The sequence below is a fragment of the Anolis sagrei genome, chromosome X, assembly GCF_037176765.1.
Source record: "Anolis sagrei isolate rAnoSag1 chromosome X, rAnoSag1.mat, whole genome shotgun sequence".
NCBI classification, from domain to species: Eukaryota; Metazoa; Chordata; class Lepidosauria; order Squamata; family Dactyloidae; genus Anolis; species Anolis sagrei.
In genome coordinates this window covers 55,906,061-55,923,979 of record NC_090034.1, presented here as the reverse complement: position 1 = coordinate 55,923,979, position 17,919 = coordinate 55,906,061, and the positions used below count along the sequence as shown (strand labels likewise).

At 46.8% G+C, this 17,919-nt stretch overlaps 1 protein-coding gene across 1 annotated transcript in view; it reads right to left on the bottom strand.

The window, feature by feature from the left end:
- Positions 1–4,104: 4,104 nt before the first annotated feature.
- The window catches only part of YJU2 (YJU2 splicing factor homolog), a 36,133-nt gene continuing 22,318 nt past the window's right edge, over positions 4,105–17,919 (bottom strand). The window contains exons 7-8 of the mRNA XM_060784957.2: positions 8,169–8,310; positions 4,105–5,017 (exon numbers count right to left, since the gene is read on the bottom strand). Of these exons, the coding sequence (XP_060640940.1) occupies positions 4,923–5,017; positions 8,169–8,310 (237 nt within the window). The 3' untranslated portion in view covers positions 4,105–4,922. The remainder of the gene's footprint in view (positions 5,018–8,168; positions 8,311–17,919) is intronic.

The following is a 17,919-nucleotide window of genomic DNA, read 5'->3' as shown; positions in this document are numbered from 1 at the left end:
TGGGGGCGACAAGAGGATGGCACCGGGCAGCAGGAGCAGCGAAGCTTGCTCTCCTTCTCTTCCAGGGTCTTTCCCTCTTCCTCTCCGTATGGAGATCTCCAAATGGAGAGGAGGAAAAGGAAGAGACCAGAGGAGAAGGGCGAGTGCAAGCCTCGCTGCTCCTGTTGCCCACGCTCCTCTCGCCCTTTTAAAGGCTTCCAACCTATAATTGCACACAAAAGATCCAGAAATTTAAGGGACCTTATGATCCATTCTGAATATAATTCTCCTACTACATCCCACAAACTTACCACTAGGGGTCACACAATCACTCAAGACTAAAATATACTCTCATCCAACACTTAACATTAAGATTACCTTGCAACATTTAACATGTTCCACTATAATGTAATTTACCTATTAGAATGCTCCTAAAAGCTATTATATGTTGGAATGACCACTAGACCCCTTAAAACCAGGATAAATGAACATCGTTCACGCATAAGGAATGGGTCCACTGACTCTTCACTATATGTACATTTTAATGAAAAAGCTCATACACACCATAGCTTTAAATTTTGCGCTTTAGAAAAAATATTACCCAGACCTAATGCAGATGTAAAAAAACTCCTTCTGCAAAGAGAATCTTTTTGGATCTTTAAACTACAAACACTGGTTCCACAAGGACTAAATGATAAAATTGAATACACTTGTTTCTTGTGAAATGTAGTTCTACTTAAGAGGTAGCCTAGGTATGACTCATTGCTCGTTATAGAACTCCTACCAGAACAGAGCCTGTACTACTGAAGAGAGTGTAAGTACAGCAGCGTGTTTCTTGACTGTTATTATAGAATGTTTCACTAGAAATGTGATTTTGGGAGTTTCATGTATCTATTGTGTATGTTATTTTTACTCCTTTATTTATTGCATTAAGTATAATGTGATAACAGACTACATCCTGAAGAAGATAATTTTTCGAAACAAGGAGAACATACCGGGAGACCTTGTAGAAATTTTGTTACCTAAGGAAGACTCTGCTGCCTAAGAAGTACTCCTTAAGACTGTGTTGCCAAAAGAAGAATTCTTTTGAGGATAAAGACAGAGACTGTTGAATTCCTTCACTGAAATCCGACTCCAGGAAAGGATGGACTTTATTATCTTTAGTCTACTGTTCATTTCTCTATGTTGACAAGATAATCTATATTTACTTATAATGTACTGATAACATTACTGTTAAATGCTATAAAGTCTAGACAATTTACTCCATTAGAGAACATATAATCCTGATTTATATTACTTTCTTGAGAGTCTTATAAAATACACATACATACATTCTTGTTTCTATGTTACTATAGATATTTGTGCATTGTTTGCTTTTCAAGGCTTCCACCAGCGGCAGGGGCCTCAAAGGGTGCGACAAAAGGATGGCACCGGGCAGCAGGAGTAGCGAAGCTTGTTCTCCTTCTCTTCCAGGGTCTTCCCCTCCTCCTCTTTGTTTGGAGGTCTCCAAATGGAGAGGAGGAAAAGGAAGAGGCCAGAGGAGAAGGGCGAGTGCAAGCCTCGTTGCTCCTGCTGCCCATGCTCCTCTCGCTCTTTTTGAGGTTTCCACCAGTGGCTGTGGCCTCAAAGGGGGAGAGAAGAGCGTGGGACCAGGCAGCAGGAGCAGCGAGGCTTGTCCTTCTTCTCTTCCAGGGTCTTCCCCTCCTCCTCTCTGTTTGGAGGTCTCCAAATGGAGAGGAGGAAAAGGAACAGCCCAGAGGAGAAGGGTGACTGAAAGCCTTGCTGCTCCTGCTGCCCACGCTCTTCTCGCCCTTTTCGAGGCTTCCACCAATGGCAGGGGCCTCAAAGGGGGCGAGAAGAGGGTGGCACTGGTGGAGAGGAGCATTGAGGCTTGTCCTTCTTCTCTTCCAGGGTCTTCCCCTCTTCCTCTCCGTTTGGAGGTCTCCAAATGGAGGGGAGGAAAAGGAAGAGCCCAGAGGAGAAGGGCGAGTGCAAGCCTCACCGCTCCTGTTGCCCACGCTCCTCTCGCCCTTTTCGAAGCTTCCACCAGCGGAAGGTGCCTCGAAGGGGATGAGAAGAGGGTGGCACTAGGCAACAGTAGCAGCGAGGCGTGTCGTTCTTCTCTTCCAGGGTCTTCCCCTCCTCCTCTCCGTATGGAGGTCTCCAAATGGAGAGGAGGAAAAGGAAGACCCAGAGGAGAAGGGCGAGTGCAAGCCTCGCTGCTCCTGCTGCCCACGCTCCTCACGCCCTTATTGAGGCTTCCACCAGCAGCAGGGGCCTCAAAGGGAGCAACAAGAGGATGGCACCGGGCAGCACGAGCAGCGAGGTTTGTCCTCCTTCTCTTCCAGGGTCTAGCCCTCTTCCTCTCCGTTGGGAGGTCCCCAAATGGAGAGGAGGAGGAGGAAGAGGCCAGAGAAAGGTGAAGGCAATCCTCGCTGCTCCACACTCCTCTTGCTGTATTTTGAGGCTTCCACCAGTGGTGGAGGCCTTGAACGGGATGAGAAGATAGTGGTTCTGTTGCCTGGCCGCTATTTTGAGAGGCGGAGGGGGCGGGGCCAGAGGAGGCAATCTCGCGACCCCTCTGAAATGGCCAGGCGACCCCTCGGGGGGTCACAGCCTCCAGGTTGAGAACCGCTGGTCTATAAAAACATTTTAGAAAAACTTTGAAAATTCACAAGAAATCCATGGATATGTCAAAAATTATGAAATTTGGTGAGCTAACAGTGGTCCATGTGTTCTACCACTGTAGCAAGTTTCATGATGATTGGTCAAAAAATGAGGGAGGGAGAATCCCCTGAAATTTCTACAGTGCCAGTGCTGTTTTTTTCCTACTGCGCATGCATGTCTGCCATTAACGAAGTGATTCTGAAGTTTCTGAAAGTTTTGATTTTTTTTAAAAGGAAGTGACTTTAGAATCAAATCACTAGTGCCCCCTATATCAAAAACGAGTTCTGAACCATTTTTTTTTTGGATCAACCAAGCCTACTAACCGCATCTCCCTCTGTTTGCTGTAATTCCAATTCCATCTTTGGTGGAGTTCAGAGTGCTCACTGATTGCAGGTGAAGTATAAATCCCAGTACCTACAGCTTGTCCAGGCCAATTCTCCTCAAAACTCATCAGTATTCAAATTTGGGTATATTGGGTATCCATGCCAAGTTTGGTCCTGATCCATCATTGTTTGTGTTCATAGTGCACTCTGGATGTAGGTGAACTCCTCCTCCTCTAAATCCCTCCAAAGACTTCCAGTATTTTTTGTTGGTCATGGGGACTCTGTGTGCCAAGTTACTTCCAGGTGCATCACTGGTGGAGTTCAGAGTGCCCTTAGATTGCAGGTGAGCTATACATCTCAGTACCTACAACTCCTTTAAGTCATAGTGAATTCTCCCCAAATCTCTCTAGTATGTTCACTTGATGATCAATTCCTCTGTTTGCTGTGTGAAAGAATAGGAAAGGGTTATGGGAGAGGCATTGGGCGGGGTCATGCAAGTTCCACAGGAATGGAGAGAGTCAGAAATACTAGGATGTCTTTGGTGGAGGAAAAACAGAAAATATAGGATGAAATTGTCCTTGTATGAAAGCCTTCACTTGTGTGGTGGGCAGGATGGTGTTTGTGGATGACACTGGCAGGGCTCTTGGACATGTTCATGGCACTCATGGAGCTCACTATAACCTGCAATATCATTGGTGGGAGGGCCATTGGTATCTCCTGAGTAGTGGGAGCTATAGCTGTGTGTGGAGGTAGGAGACTGTCTGTGTAAGTGGACACCCCAGCCACACACACACATATTTTCACTTTTATTATGTGTATAGATAGATTATGAAGGCCATTCAAACTATCCCCAGGATCCTCCAGTGTCAATTAAAAGGGTCACCTGATGCACAGAAACACCTCCAAAAGTGTGATATGGGATGTCCGTCACACCATTGAGTGACAGGATCCCATTCTTGGGATGTTTGTAGGTGCCACCCCCCCCTCAAAAAAACTACTTAATTACTTAACACCTTGCTCCCCCCCGCCAACCTTTTAAGTCAATTCATTCACACCAGAGATGAGTTAATCAGGAGATAGGGAGGGTAAGAGGCAGGACTAGCATTAAGAGTATGAAATATACCATCCTAAACTATTATGGCGAGCTTCTGTTTAATAAATTATTTCCATATTATACACTTGTTTGTGCCCGAGAGCACTACAAAAGGGTTATTTGGGGGTCCAAAGTGTCGGCAGTGATTCCTGGGGTCCAAACACTCTTACGGGAGATGCCTGGGAGCATCTAGATTGTTCCCATCTTGGATGCCATAGGCCCTCACGTCGGATGGAAAATATCCACCGGTTCTCCATATCAAGAGGTCCACATTTTTTCCCATTCTCACTTGAAGGAATGCTGAGTTTTTGACTGCAAATCCCAGTATCTCCCCTCCACCAGATAAATGAACTCAAGAGTAGCTTTGGGAAATGTGTGCTTTGCATTTACTGGTTCCAGAAATGCCAGTAGTATATGAAATTGGAATACAATGCCTATCCTACACTTCCCTATAAGTCTAATTCTGATAAACCTCACAAGAGAGAGATTCTAAAATCTAGCAATTCCTAGAACCTGTGCCTCGGGAAAGAAAGAAAGTCTATACGTAGGACAAGGGAGGCAGAGCAAAGGGGGGAATGGGGTAAAAACTGGTCCTCTCTTGCCAAGGGATTGCCACCCACATTGCATCATGGGTCCAGATTTGCTCCTGAGCCCCCCCAAAATGAGTTATTATTATCACACACGCGCACCCCAAAGAACTATTAGTGTTCTTGTCTGCCCAGGATGTGAAAGCAAAAGCTGGTTTTCTGTGAACCTTGAAACAACATGGTGGACAACCACTTGGACATCTGAGGAGGGCCAATGATCGTTCTGCAAAAGGAAAATGCCACCCAAAAAGGATGTCCACAATCCAGAGGTGATCACTCGCTTTGGCTGTCTTCACTGTCGGAGTAGGTGCCCAAGAGGCTGAGAGATGAAGGACCAGAAGATGCTGTGGTCGCTCCTGTCCTGCACCCTAGGAATGACCAAAAGCAAGATGGAGCCAGATCAACTTGGTTCCCAAAGGGAAATGGCAAAGAATCATTCTTTCTTTCAATGAAGGCTCTACAAACATCGAATCCTAAAGTTGGAAGTTTTGGAAAATGTGAATCTCCAATTTGGGAAATGGGATTCATAACGTTTTGGGAAAGCCACTGGCCATAGGAAAGGCATGATCATTTTTCCTCTTTGGAAAAACGATGTTCACCAGCACTCATGCAAGGCAACTAGGTCTCTCAGCCGTTAAACTGATATACGAGGGTTATCCGGAAAGTAAGGTTACATGGCACCTATCTCTCACGGGGAATTTTCTCGAGGAAAGTTGCTATCACTGCCATGTAGTGGGAAGCCAGTGGAAGCGAATGAGCAGTGCCAGTTGTCAGTAGCTCATCAACTGGCATTGTGGTGAAGGTTAGAGATGAGCGTCGTCATTCCGTTCCCTCCAAGTGCAAAGTTTGCACTATAATACGCTACCTAAATGCTAAGGGCATGAACTCCCCGCTGCGATTCATCACGAAATCGTTTCAGTTTATGGAGAGGACGCAATGTCAAGACAGCATGTGACAAAATGGGTATGGAATATATTGGGAAACCAAGAAGAAACTTTGCAGAGCCATCCAAAACAAAAATCATGGGATGCTGACGGCAGGAGTCTGCCTCCTTCAGAGACAGAGGTACTCCTGGTCAGTCGCAAGGCCGAACAGGGCATAGGGTTACAGCTGCGCCCGTACCTTGGGAAGTCTGACTTGGCCACGGTAGTCCACGCTCTGGTTACATCCCGTATAGACTACTGCAACGCTCTCTACGTGGGGTTGCCTTTGAAGACTGCTCGGAAGCTTCAAATGGTCCAACGCTCGACAGCCAGGTTACTAACAGGAGCGGCACTCAGGGAGCATACAACTCCTCTGTTGCGCTAGCTCCACTGCCTGCCAGTTTGCTACCGGGCACAATTCAAAGTGCTGGCATTAGCCTATAAAGCTCTAAAAGGTTCTGGCCCTACTTACCTCTCCGAACGCATCTCCTCCTATGAACCAACTAGGACATTAAGATCATCTGGGGAGGCCCTGCTCTCGGTCCCACCTGCATCACAGGCGCGCCTGGCGGGAACAAGAGACAGGGCCTTCTCAATGGTGGCCCCTTGGCTGTGGAACGCCCTTCATAGCAGATCGGCCCCATCCCTATTGGCGTTTCGGAGGAAAGTGAAGACCTGGCTGTTCGAACAAGCATTCGATTAAGTAGTGTAATAAATATAGGAACAGGGATTAATGGATGATGAGATTGGATTCTGATTTTACTGATGAGACCCTAATGATTGTTATATTGATGTTTAATTGTTGATGATGCTATTGTTTTAACTGTCCCATAATCGTTTTATGATGTTTTGCATTGAATTTTGCTGTTGTTAACTGCTTTGAGTCGCCTGAGGCAAATAAATAAATTTGAGTCGCCTGAGGCAAATAAATAAATAAATAAATGCGCATCTGCACACCGCTCATGCAACACAAGAGTTGTTGACTTCATTTGGTTGGGATGTTTTAAACCACATCTCCCACAGACCTGATCTTACACCCAGTGACTATTGTCTCTTCACTCAATTGAAGGAAAACCTGGGTGGAAAACACTTTTCCAATGATGACGAGGTGAAAATCAAAGTGACAAACTGGCTGAAAAAGGTGGAGGGAAACTCCTGTGACGAAGACATCAAAATTCATCTTATGGATGACAAAATGTATTGAACTAAATGGCAATTATGTGGAAAATAATGTAATACCTATGCTACAACCCATAAAAGCCTTATTAAAATATATTCATTCTTTGTATTTTTTAAAAAAATCTTGTAACCTTACTTTCCGGATAACCCTCATAGAATCCTGGAGTCGGAAGTTTTGGAAAAGTTCATGCAAAGAAAAAAGGTCTCTTAGCTGTTAAACTGATATACCTAGGCATGTCTTTGAACTGCTAGGGACAAAGACATGCCGATGCACCAAAACACACATATATATTCAGCAAAGTTTCAGAAGTGTTCCTTTAGTTATCCAAAAGAATCTACTCTCCCTTAAAATATATTTTCTTTAAATCATGCTCTCGATAGACTAAATAAACAGTCTTCTTTAAGAGTAACAGAGCTGGTTTACTCACAAAACTTCGTGTATACAGCATATAGGCACTTTGCTTATGAATCCAGTTACAATAGGATTTTGTAAGAGGGTTATCCAGAAAGTAAGGTTACAAGATTTTTTAAAAATACAAAGAATGAATATATTTTAGTAAAACTTACATGGATAGTAGCATAGGTATTACATTATTTTTCCACATAATCACCATTTTGTCATCCGTGGGACGAGTTTTTGATGCTTGTGTCACAGAAGTTTCCTTCTGCCTTTTTCAGCCAGTTTGTCACTTTGATTTTCACCTCATGGTCGTCGGAAAGGTATTTTCCACCCAGGAAAATTTAGTTCAATTTAGTAAACAGATCATAGTCACCTAGTGCAAGATCAGGGCTGTGAAAGGAGTGGCTAAAAACATCCCAACCAAATGAAGTCAACAACTCTTGTGTTGCATGAGCGGTGTGCAGACGCGCATTGTCCCGAAAGAGACAGACTCCCGCCGTCAGCATCCCACAACATTTGTTTTGGACGGCTTTGCGAAGTTTATTCATGGTCTCTCAATATATTCCGTACCCATTTTGTCACATGCTGTCTTGACATTATGTCCTCTCCATAAACTGAAATGATTTCCGGATAAACCTCGTAGTAGTTTCTCTGTGTAAGTAACCCAAGGTTTTATTTTCTGTTACTGAAGCTTTGATGTTCTAAATGACAAAGAGGGCCCTTTTTGCCACTACACATTGCATTCAGCAGCAAATACTTTTTTTTGGTTTCAGGGTTTTGAAAATAGAGGTGCACATGAGATTTGATGGCATATGAGGCTCGAGTCAATATAGGTTATTTGCTCCATGGAGAGGTCCAGCATAGCGATGAAACAATGCACTTGGGGAGCAAGAAACATAAGGGAAAGAACACAGCTCAGAGAAGGCAAGGTCCAACAATTTTCCTTTCATAGATTTAAGTGGCATGTCGAAGCCCAGGCGAGTTAAGAGGGAATAATCCCTCACTTTCTTCCATTACCTGAAGACGCATCCTGGCTTGCGGATCCATTAGTCTTCTTCTTTGGGGCCACCATTCCCGACAATTGGGCTTTGTGGGACAGGTTGCCCACACTCCTCTCCCAGGTTTCTACCTTCTGCCTCTTCAATGGAGGCTCAGGGTTCTGGGAAAGGAAACGCAGAATGAAGTCGCGGGGCACGGTGGTTTTGGATACATAGTGATACCTTGATTTAAGAGTTTAACTCGTTCCATGATCAGGCTCTTAACTCGAATCACTCTTGTAGCAAAGCAAATTTTCGCATTCAAATGCAATGAAATGCTATTAACCCGTTCTGCCCCCCTGAACTCACCCCCCATTTCTCTTACATGTTTTTAAATGAGAAAATTTATATTACAAATAGCAAATAATGTATAAATGCATATATCTTCTAAATACATAATAAAAGTGAAAATACATATGTATGTATGTGGCGTCCACTTACACATAGGAGTCCTGGCCAATAGGTACCTCTGAGGTTCTAATGGAGGTGCAGGATACCAAGAGGGTGCAATGCGCAATGTGTACACTATAGGGCAGCAAAGGACTACACATAGGCGTCATGGGCAGAAGGGGCCTCTGAGGTTCTAATGGAGGGGCAGAATACCAAGAGGGTGCAATGCTCGATGTTATCACTGGAGGGCGGCAAAGGACTACACATAGGCGTCCTGGACAAAAGGGGCCTCTGAGGTTCTCATGGAGGGGCAGAATACCAAGAGGCTGCAATGCTCGATGTCTCCACTGGAGGGCTGCAAAGGATTACACATAGGCGTCCTGGACAAAATGGGCCTCTTAGGTTCTCACTGACCTTGAGGGAGCTGGGGGTGGTAACGGCCGACAGGGAGCTCTGCCGTGGGCTGGTCCATGAGGTCACGAAGAGTCGGAGACGACTGAACGAATGAACAACAAAGGTTCTCACGGAGGGGCAGAATACCAAGAGGGTGCAATGCTCAATGTGACCACTCGAGGGCGGCAAAGGACTGCACATAGAAGTCCTGGGCAGAAGAGGCCTCTAAGGTTCTCATGGAGGAGCAGAATACCAAGAGGGTGCAATGCTCGATGTCTCCACTGGAGGCGGCAAAGGATTACACATAGGTGTCCTGGACAAAAGGGGCCTCTGAGGTTCTAATGGAGAGGCAGAATACCAAGAGGGTGCAATGTTCGACGTCTCCACTGGAGGGCAGTAAAGGATTACACATGGGCATCCTAAATTGGACATGGCTCTCAATAAATGTAAAAATGGCAAAGCAGCTGGCCTGGATGGTCTACGGAGGGAACAAAATTAGGAACTTTGGACCAAAAGCAAGGCGCTGGCTGCTGGAGCTGATGAACAACTGCAGTGCATCCTGTCAGATCCCCAAAATCTGGAGGAAAGCAAGAGTCATCGCCATCTTGAAGCCAAGCAAAGACCGTAATGATCCAAAAAGCTACAGACCAATCTCCCTCTTGTGCCACCTCTACAAAGATCTGGAGAGACTTATTTTGCATAAAATTATGGAAAAAATAGACCCATGTCTGAATCCACAGCAAGCTGGCTTCAGAAAAGGCAAAAGCTGCATATCACAAGTGCTGAACCTGACTCAGCACATAGAAGATGGCTTTGAAAGGCAGCAGATCACAGGAGCTGTCTTCATAGACCTGTCAGCAGCCTATGATACTGTGAACCACCGCCTCCTCCTGAGAAAAATGTATAATATCACAAAGGACTACCATCTCACCTGACTCATAGGAAACCTGCTACAAAACAGGAGCTTTTTTGTTGAGTTCCAGGGCCAGAGAAGCAGATGGCGGAAACAGAAGAACGGCCTGCCTCAGGGGAGCGTGCTTGCTCCCATCCATGTTCAACATTTACACAAATGACCAGCCACTGCCAGAAGGGACAGAGAGCTTCATCTATGCTGATGATCGTGCCATTACTACTCAAGCAAGGAGCTTTGAGGTGGTTGAACAGAAGCTCTCCGAAGCTCTAGGTGCCCTTACCACCTACTACAGGGAAAACCATCTGATCTAAAACACAGACATGTGCTTTTCACCTTAAGAACAGACAAGCATCCCGAGCTCCGAGGATCACCTGGGAAGGAATCCCACTGGAGCATTGCAGCACACCCAAATACCTGGGAGTCACTCTGGACCATGCTCTGGCCTACAAAAAGCACTGCCTGAATATCAAGCAAAAAGTGGGTGCTAGAAACAATATCATACGAAAGCTGACTGGCACAACCTGGGGATCACAACCAGACACAGTGAAGACATCTGCCCTTGCACTATGCTTCTCTACCACTGAGTATGCATGCCCAGTGTAGAACACATCTCACCGCGCTAAAACAGAATACCAAGAGGGGGCAATGCTAGATGTCTCCAGTGCAGGGCGGCAAAGAATTACACGTAGGCCACCTGGACAAAAGGGGCCTCTGAGGTTCTCATGGAGGGGCAGAATACCAGGGGGGTGCAATGCGGCATTGTCTCCAATGGAGGGCGGCAGAGGAGTTACACATAGGCGTCCTGGACAAAAGGGGCCACTTAGTTTCTAATGGAGAAACAGAACACCAATGCTCAATGCCTTAATGAGATATGCTGCATTATCACATGATGTCTGTGCCCTACACCACTGGAGAAATTACACTGTCTAGCTGGTATTGCACCACCTGACATCCGCCGGGAAGTAGCAGCCAATAGTGAAAGGACCAAAACATTGGAATCTCCAGTTCATCCCTTGTTTCGGTATCAGCCAGCACGTCAATGACTTAAATCAAGAAATAGTTTTCTAAGATCTACAGAGACACTTGCTGGAACACCCCAGAATGACCAGGGTGGGAGAAAGGACTTTTGTCTGCTGGAGCTAGATGTGAATGTTTCAACTGACCACCTTGATGAACATTTAATGGCTTGGAAGTGCCATACAGAGAGTAAACAATCAGGCACATCAAATCACTCTCAAAAAAAGATTCCCCCCAGGCATAGATGCAGGCGAAACATCAGGAGAAAATGCCCCCTAGAACATGGCCATATAGCCAGGAAAAACCTACAACAACCCAAACTTTGTGTTTTCTCTGTTTGTTTGTTTGTTTTGTTAAAAATGTAATACAACTGTCTGGTTGCTCCTGAAACGATAAATAAATAAATAGGCGTCCTAGACAAAAGGGGCCTCTGAGGTTCTAATGGAGGGGCAGAATGCCAAGAGGGAGCAATGCTCGATGTCTCCACTGGAGGCGGCAAAGGATTACACATAGGCCACCTGGACAAAAGGTGCCTCTGAGGTTCACATGGAGGGGCAGAACACCAAGAGGGTGCAATGCACTATGTCTCCACTGGAGGCAGCAAAGGATTACACATAGGCGACCTGGACAAAATGGGCACCTGAGATTCTAATGGAGGGGCATAATACCAAGATGGAGCAATGCTCGATGTGTTCACTCGAGGGCGACAAAGGATTACACATAGGTGTCCTGGAAAAAAGGGGCCTCTGAGGTTCTAATGGAGGGGGAGAATACCAATCAGGTGCAATGCTCGATGTCTTCACTGGAGGGCAACAAAAGATAACACATAGGCCACCTGGACAAAATTGGCCTCTGGGGTTCTAACAGAAAGGCAGAATACCAAGAGGGTGTAATGCTCAATGTCTCCACTGGAGGCGGCAAAGGATTACACATAGGCGTCCTGGAAAAAAGGGGCCTCTGAGGTTCTAACGGGGAGGCAGAACACCAAGATGGTGCAATGCTCGATGTCTCCACTGGAGGGTGGCAAAACATTACACAAAGGCCACCTGGACAAAAGGGGTCTCTGAGGTTCTCATGGAGGGACAAAATACCAAGAGGGTGCAATGCTCAGTATCTCCACTGGGGCGGCAAAAGATTACACATAGGCATACTGGGCAAAAGGGGGCTCTGAGTTTCTAATAGAGAAACAGAACACCAATGCTCGATGCCTCCACTGGAGGGCGGGAAAGGACTACACATAGGAGTCCTGGGCAGAAGGGGCCTCTGTGGTTCGAATGGGGGGGGGGCAGAATACTAAGAGGGTGCAATGCTCAATGTCTCCACTGGAGGCAGCAAAGGATTACCCATAGACGACCTGGACAAAAGGGCCTCTGAGGTTCTAATTGGGGGAGGGGGAGAATACTAGGAGGGTGCAATGCTCAATTTTTCCATAGGGAGGCGGCAAAGGATTATACATAGACATTCTGGAAAAAGGGGCCTCTGAGGTTCTAATGGGGAGGCAGAACACCAAGAGGCTGCAATGATAGATGTCTCCAGTGAAGGGTGGCAAAGGATTACACATAGGCGTCCTGGAAAAAAGGTGCCTCTGAGGTTCTCATGGAGGGGCAGAATACCAAGAGGGTGCAATGCTCAATGTCTCCACTGGAGGCGGCAAAGGATTACACATAGGCATCCTGGACAAAAGGGGCCTCTGAAGTTCTCATGGAGGGGCAGAATACTAAGAGGGTGCAATGCATGATGTCTCCACTGGAGGCAGCAAAGGATTACACATAGGCCACGTGGACAAAAGGTGCCTCTGAGGTTCACATGGAGGGACAGAATACCAAGATGGTGCAATGCTCAATGTCTCCACTGGAGGGAGGGGGAAAAGTACACATAGGAGTCCTGGACAGAAGGGACCTCTGAGGTTCTAATGGGGGGGGGGGGGGGCAGAATACTAAGAGGGTGCAATACTCAATGTCTCCACTGGAGGGCAGCAAAGCATTACACATAGGCGTCCTGGACAAAAGGGGCCTCTAAGGTTCTCATTGCTCTTGGGAGGAGAGCAATGAGTCCAGTCTCGATAAAATCGTAAAGAATAGAGACATCACACTGGCAACAAAGATCCGCATAGTCAAAGCCATGGTATTCCCTGTAGTCACCTACGGATGTGAGAGCTGGACCTTAGGGAAGGCTGAGCAAAGGAAGATAGATGCTTTTGAGCTGTGGTGCTGGAGGAAAGTGCTGAGAGTGCCTTGGACTGCGAGAAGATCCAACCAGTCCATCCTCCAGGAAATAAAGCCCGACTGCTCATTGGAGGGAAGGATATTGGAGACAAAGTTGAAGTACTTTGGCCACATCATGAGGAGACAGCAAAGCCTGGAGAAGACAATTATTCTGGGGAAGGTGGAAGGTAAAAGGAAGAGGGGCCGACCAAGGGCAAGATGGAAGGATGGCATCCTTGAAGTGACTGGACTGATCTTGAAGGAGCTGGGGGAGGTGACAGCCGACAGGGAGCTCTGGCGTGGGCTGGTCCATGACGTCACGAAGAGTTGGAGACGACTGAACGAATGAACAACAAAGGTTCTCATGGAGGGGCAGAATACCAAGAGGCTGCAATGCTCGATGTCTCCACTGGAGGCAGCAAAGGATTACACATAGGCGTCCTGGATAAAAGGGGCCTATGAGTTTCTAATGGAGAAAAAGAACACCAATGCTCAATGTCTCCACTGGACGGCGGGAAAGGACTACACATAGGAGTCCTGGGCAGAAGGAGCCTCTGAGGTTCTAATGGGGGGGGGGGGCAGAATACTAGGAGGGTGCTATGCTCAATGTCTCCACTGGAGGCAGCAAAGGATTACACATAGGCATCCTGGACAAAAGGGCCTCTGAGGTTCTCAAGAAGGGGCAGAACAGCAAGAGGGTGCAATGCTCAATGTCTCCACTGGAGGCGGCAAAGGATCACACATAGGCGTCCTGGACAAAAGAGGCCTATGGGTTTCTAATGGAGAAAAAGAACACCAATGCTCAATGTCTCCACTGGACGGCGGGAAAGGACTACACATAGGAGTCCTGGGCAGAAGGGGCCTCTGTGGTTCTTTTTTTTTTTAATTTTTTTATTGCATTTTTTTGTAGTTACAAGGAAAGTGGGGGAATAATTGTGAAGGAGATAGTAAAGTAAGAAGTAATAGTAAATATAGAGTGTTGTGTAGAAAAAAGGTCTACACACAAACAAAACAACAACAACAGCGAAAAACAAAAAAAAAACAAAAAAACAAACAAAAACAAACACAAAAAAAGGGGGGGGGGTTAAAAACAAAAATTGGTGGACTTCCATCTGTTCTTTGAAGATCTATATCTATATTGGAAAGAATAAAAAAATGGAAAAGGAAATAATATCCAAATCCTTAGTCTGTGGATGAATTGTGACAAAAAAAAAGAGAAAAACTTTCATTTCAAATAGTTCAATATGCTTTCCTGTGGTACAGTTATTTTTGTTCTATATTGGTAGTTCTCAGGGGACGACCTCTATATTTTGATGATTTAAATAGCTCCTCTGTGGTTCTAATGGGGCGCGGGGCAGAATCCTAAGATTAGGAAATCTCCAATACCAAGTCCCAGACGCACTTTACTAGTATTGAGATTACTGCACGCCGCACACTGCACTTGCCATATATGCCTTATATACCACCTGTCACATCAGCACTTTTAATCGTATACCCCATTACTATGGCCGGCCCAGTTTTATTGTGTCTTTGTGTATTGTTTATTGCCTGTTGTTTATATTGTTTTATTTGTTTTAATTTGCTTTAGGTTTTATATTGTATATTGTGTGTTGAGGCCTTGGCCTTTGTAAGCCGCATCGAGTCCCTCGGGAGATGCTAGCGGGGTACAAATAAATTTTAATAATAATAATTAATAATAATAATAATAATAAGAGGATGCAATGCTCAATGTCTCCACTGGAAGCGGCAAAGGATTACACAGAGGCATCCTGGACAAAAGTGGCCTCTGAGGTTCACATGGAGGGGCAGAATACTAAGAGGGTGCAATGCTCAATGTCTCCACTGGAGGACGGGAAAAAACTACACATAGGAGTCCTGGGCAAAAGGGGCCTCTGAGGTTCTAATGGGGGGGGGGGGCAGAATACTAGGAGGGTGCTATGCTCAATGTCTCCACTGGAGGCAGCAAAGGATTACACATAGGCATCCTGGACAAAAGGGCCTCTGAGGTTCTCAAGAAGGGGCAGAACACCAAGAGGGTGTAATGCTCAATGTCTCCACTGGAGGCGGCAAAGGATCACACATAGGCGTCCTGGACAAAAGAGGCCTATGAGTTTCTAATGGAGAAAAAGAACACCAATGCTCAATGTCTCCACTGGACGGCGGGAAAGGACTACACATAGGAGTCCTGGGCAGAAGGGGCCTCTGTGGTTCTAATGGGGCGCGGGGCAGAATTCTAAGAGGGTGCAATGCTCAATGTCTCCACTGGAGGCAGCAAAGGATTACACATAGGCCACCTGGACAAAAGGGCCTCTGAGGTTCACATGGAGGGGTGGAATACCAAGAGGGTGTTATGCTCGATGTCTCCACTGGAGGCGGCAAAGGATTACACAGAGGCGTCCTCGACAAAAGTGGCCTCTAAGGTTCTCATGGAGAGGGAGAATACTAAGAGGGTGCAATGCTCGATGTCTCCACTGGAGGGCGGGAAAAAACTACACATAGGACTCCTGGGCAGAAGGGGCCTCTGAGGTTCTAATGTGTGGGGGGGGGGGCAGAATACCAAGAGGGTGCAATACTCAATGTCTCCACTGGGACCCATATATTAAAACCTCATTTTTTTTGGCCGGCCAGAACCCTAAAATAACACACAAAACAGCCCTTTTTCTATTCAAAGCAACACAGCTGAGAATTGCACATTTAGAATCAATTGGGGTAAACTGTGGAGGTGACACAGACATTTGACCTGAACCAGATCTTGTTAACAGCTTGTTTATTTTAACTTCTTTTATACCGAGGGTTGTATGTTGTATGTATGACTATGTATGACTATGTGTTAATTGTGTTATGTGTTAAATGTTTTGATACGGCCAATAGGCCAATCAATAAAAGGTATCTATCTATCAATGTCTCCACTGGAGGCGGCAAAGGATTACACATAGGCCACCTGGACAAAAGGGCCTCTGAGGTTCTCATGGAGGGGCAGAATACCAAGAGGGTGCAATGCCTAATGTCTCCACGGGAGGCGGCAAAGGATTACACATAGGCCACCTAGACAAAAGGGTCTCTATGGTTTTCATGGAGGGGCAGAATACTAAGAGGGTGCAATGCATGATGTCTCCACTGGAGGCAGCAAGGATTACACATAGGCATCCTGGACAAAAGGGCCTCTAAGGTTCTAATGGTGAGGCGGAATACCAAGAGGGTGCAATGCTCTATTTCTCCACTGGAGGCAGCAAAGGATTACACATAGGCCACCTGGACTAAAGGGCCTCTGAGGTTCACATGGAGAATACCAAGACCGTGCAATGCTCAATGTCTCCACTGGAGGGCGGGGAAAAGTACACATAGAAGTCCTGGGCAGAAGGGGCTTCTGATGTTCGAATCGGGGGGGGGGGGGAGCAGAATAGTAAGAGGGTGCAATGCTCAATGTCTGTACTGCAGGGCAGCAAAGGATTACAAATAGGCGTCCTGGACAAAAGGGGCCTCTGAGGTTCTCATGGAGGGACAGAATACCAAGAGGGTGCAATGCTCAATGTCTCCACTGGAGGTGGCAAAGGATTACCCATAGACAACCTGGACAAAAGGGGCCTCTGAGGTTCTCATGGAGGGGCAGAATACCAACAGGGTGCAATGCCTAATGTCTCCCCGGGAGGCGGCAAAGGATTACACATAGGTCGCCTAGACAAAAGGGTCTCTATGGTTCTCATGGAGGGGCAGAATACTATGGGTGCAATGCACGATGTCTCCACTGGAGGCAGCAAAGGATTACACATAGGCCACCTGGACAAAAGGTGCCTCTGAGGTTCACATGGAGGGGCAGAATACTAAGAGGGTGGAATGCTCAATGTCTCCACTGGAGGCAGCAAAGGATTACACATAGGCGTCCTCGGCAAAAGGGGCCTCTGAGGTTCCAATGGAGGGGCAGAATACCAAGAGGGTGCAATGCTCAATGTCTCCACTGGAGGCAGCAAAGGATTACACATAGGCGTCCTCGGCAAAAGGGGCCTCTGAGGTTTTAATGGGCGGGGGGGGGGGCAGAATACTAAGAGGGTGCAATGCTCAATGTCTCCACTGGAGGGCAGGAAAGGGCTACACATAGGAGTCCTGGGCAGAAGGGGATTCTGATGTTCGAAGGGGGGGGGGGCAGAATACTAATAGGGTGCAATGCTCAATGTCTGCACTGCAGGGCGGCAAAGGATTACACGGAGGCGTCCTGGACAAGGGGCCTGTGATGTTCTAATGGAGGGGCAGAATACCAAGAGGCTGCCATGCTCGATGTCTCCACTGGAGGCAGCAAAGGATTACACATAGGCGTCCTCGGCAAAAGGGGCCTCTGAGGTTCCAATGGAGGGGCAGAATACCAAGAGGGTGCAATGCTCAATGTCTCCACTGGTGGCAGCAAAGGATTACACATAGACCACCTGGACAAAAGGGCCTCTGAGGTTCACATGGAGGGGCAGAATACCAAGACGGTGCAATGCTCAATGTCTCCACTGGAGGGCGGGGAAAAGTACACATAGGAGTCCTGGACAGAAGGGGCCTCTGAGGTTTTAATGGGCGGGGGGGGGGGGGGGGACAGAATACTAAGAGGGTGCAATACTCAATGTCTCCACTGGAGGGCAGGAAAGGGCTACACATAGGAGTCCTGGGCAGAAGGGGATTCTGATGTTCGAATGGGGGGGGGGGGGGCAGAATACTAAGAGGATGCAATGCTCAATGTCTGCACTGCAGGGCGGAAAAGGATTACACGGAGGCGTCCTGGACAAGGGGCCTGTGATGTTCTAATGGAGGGGCAGAATACCAAGAGGCTGCCATGC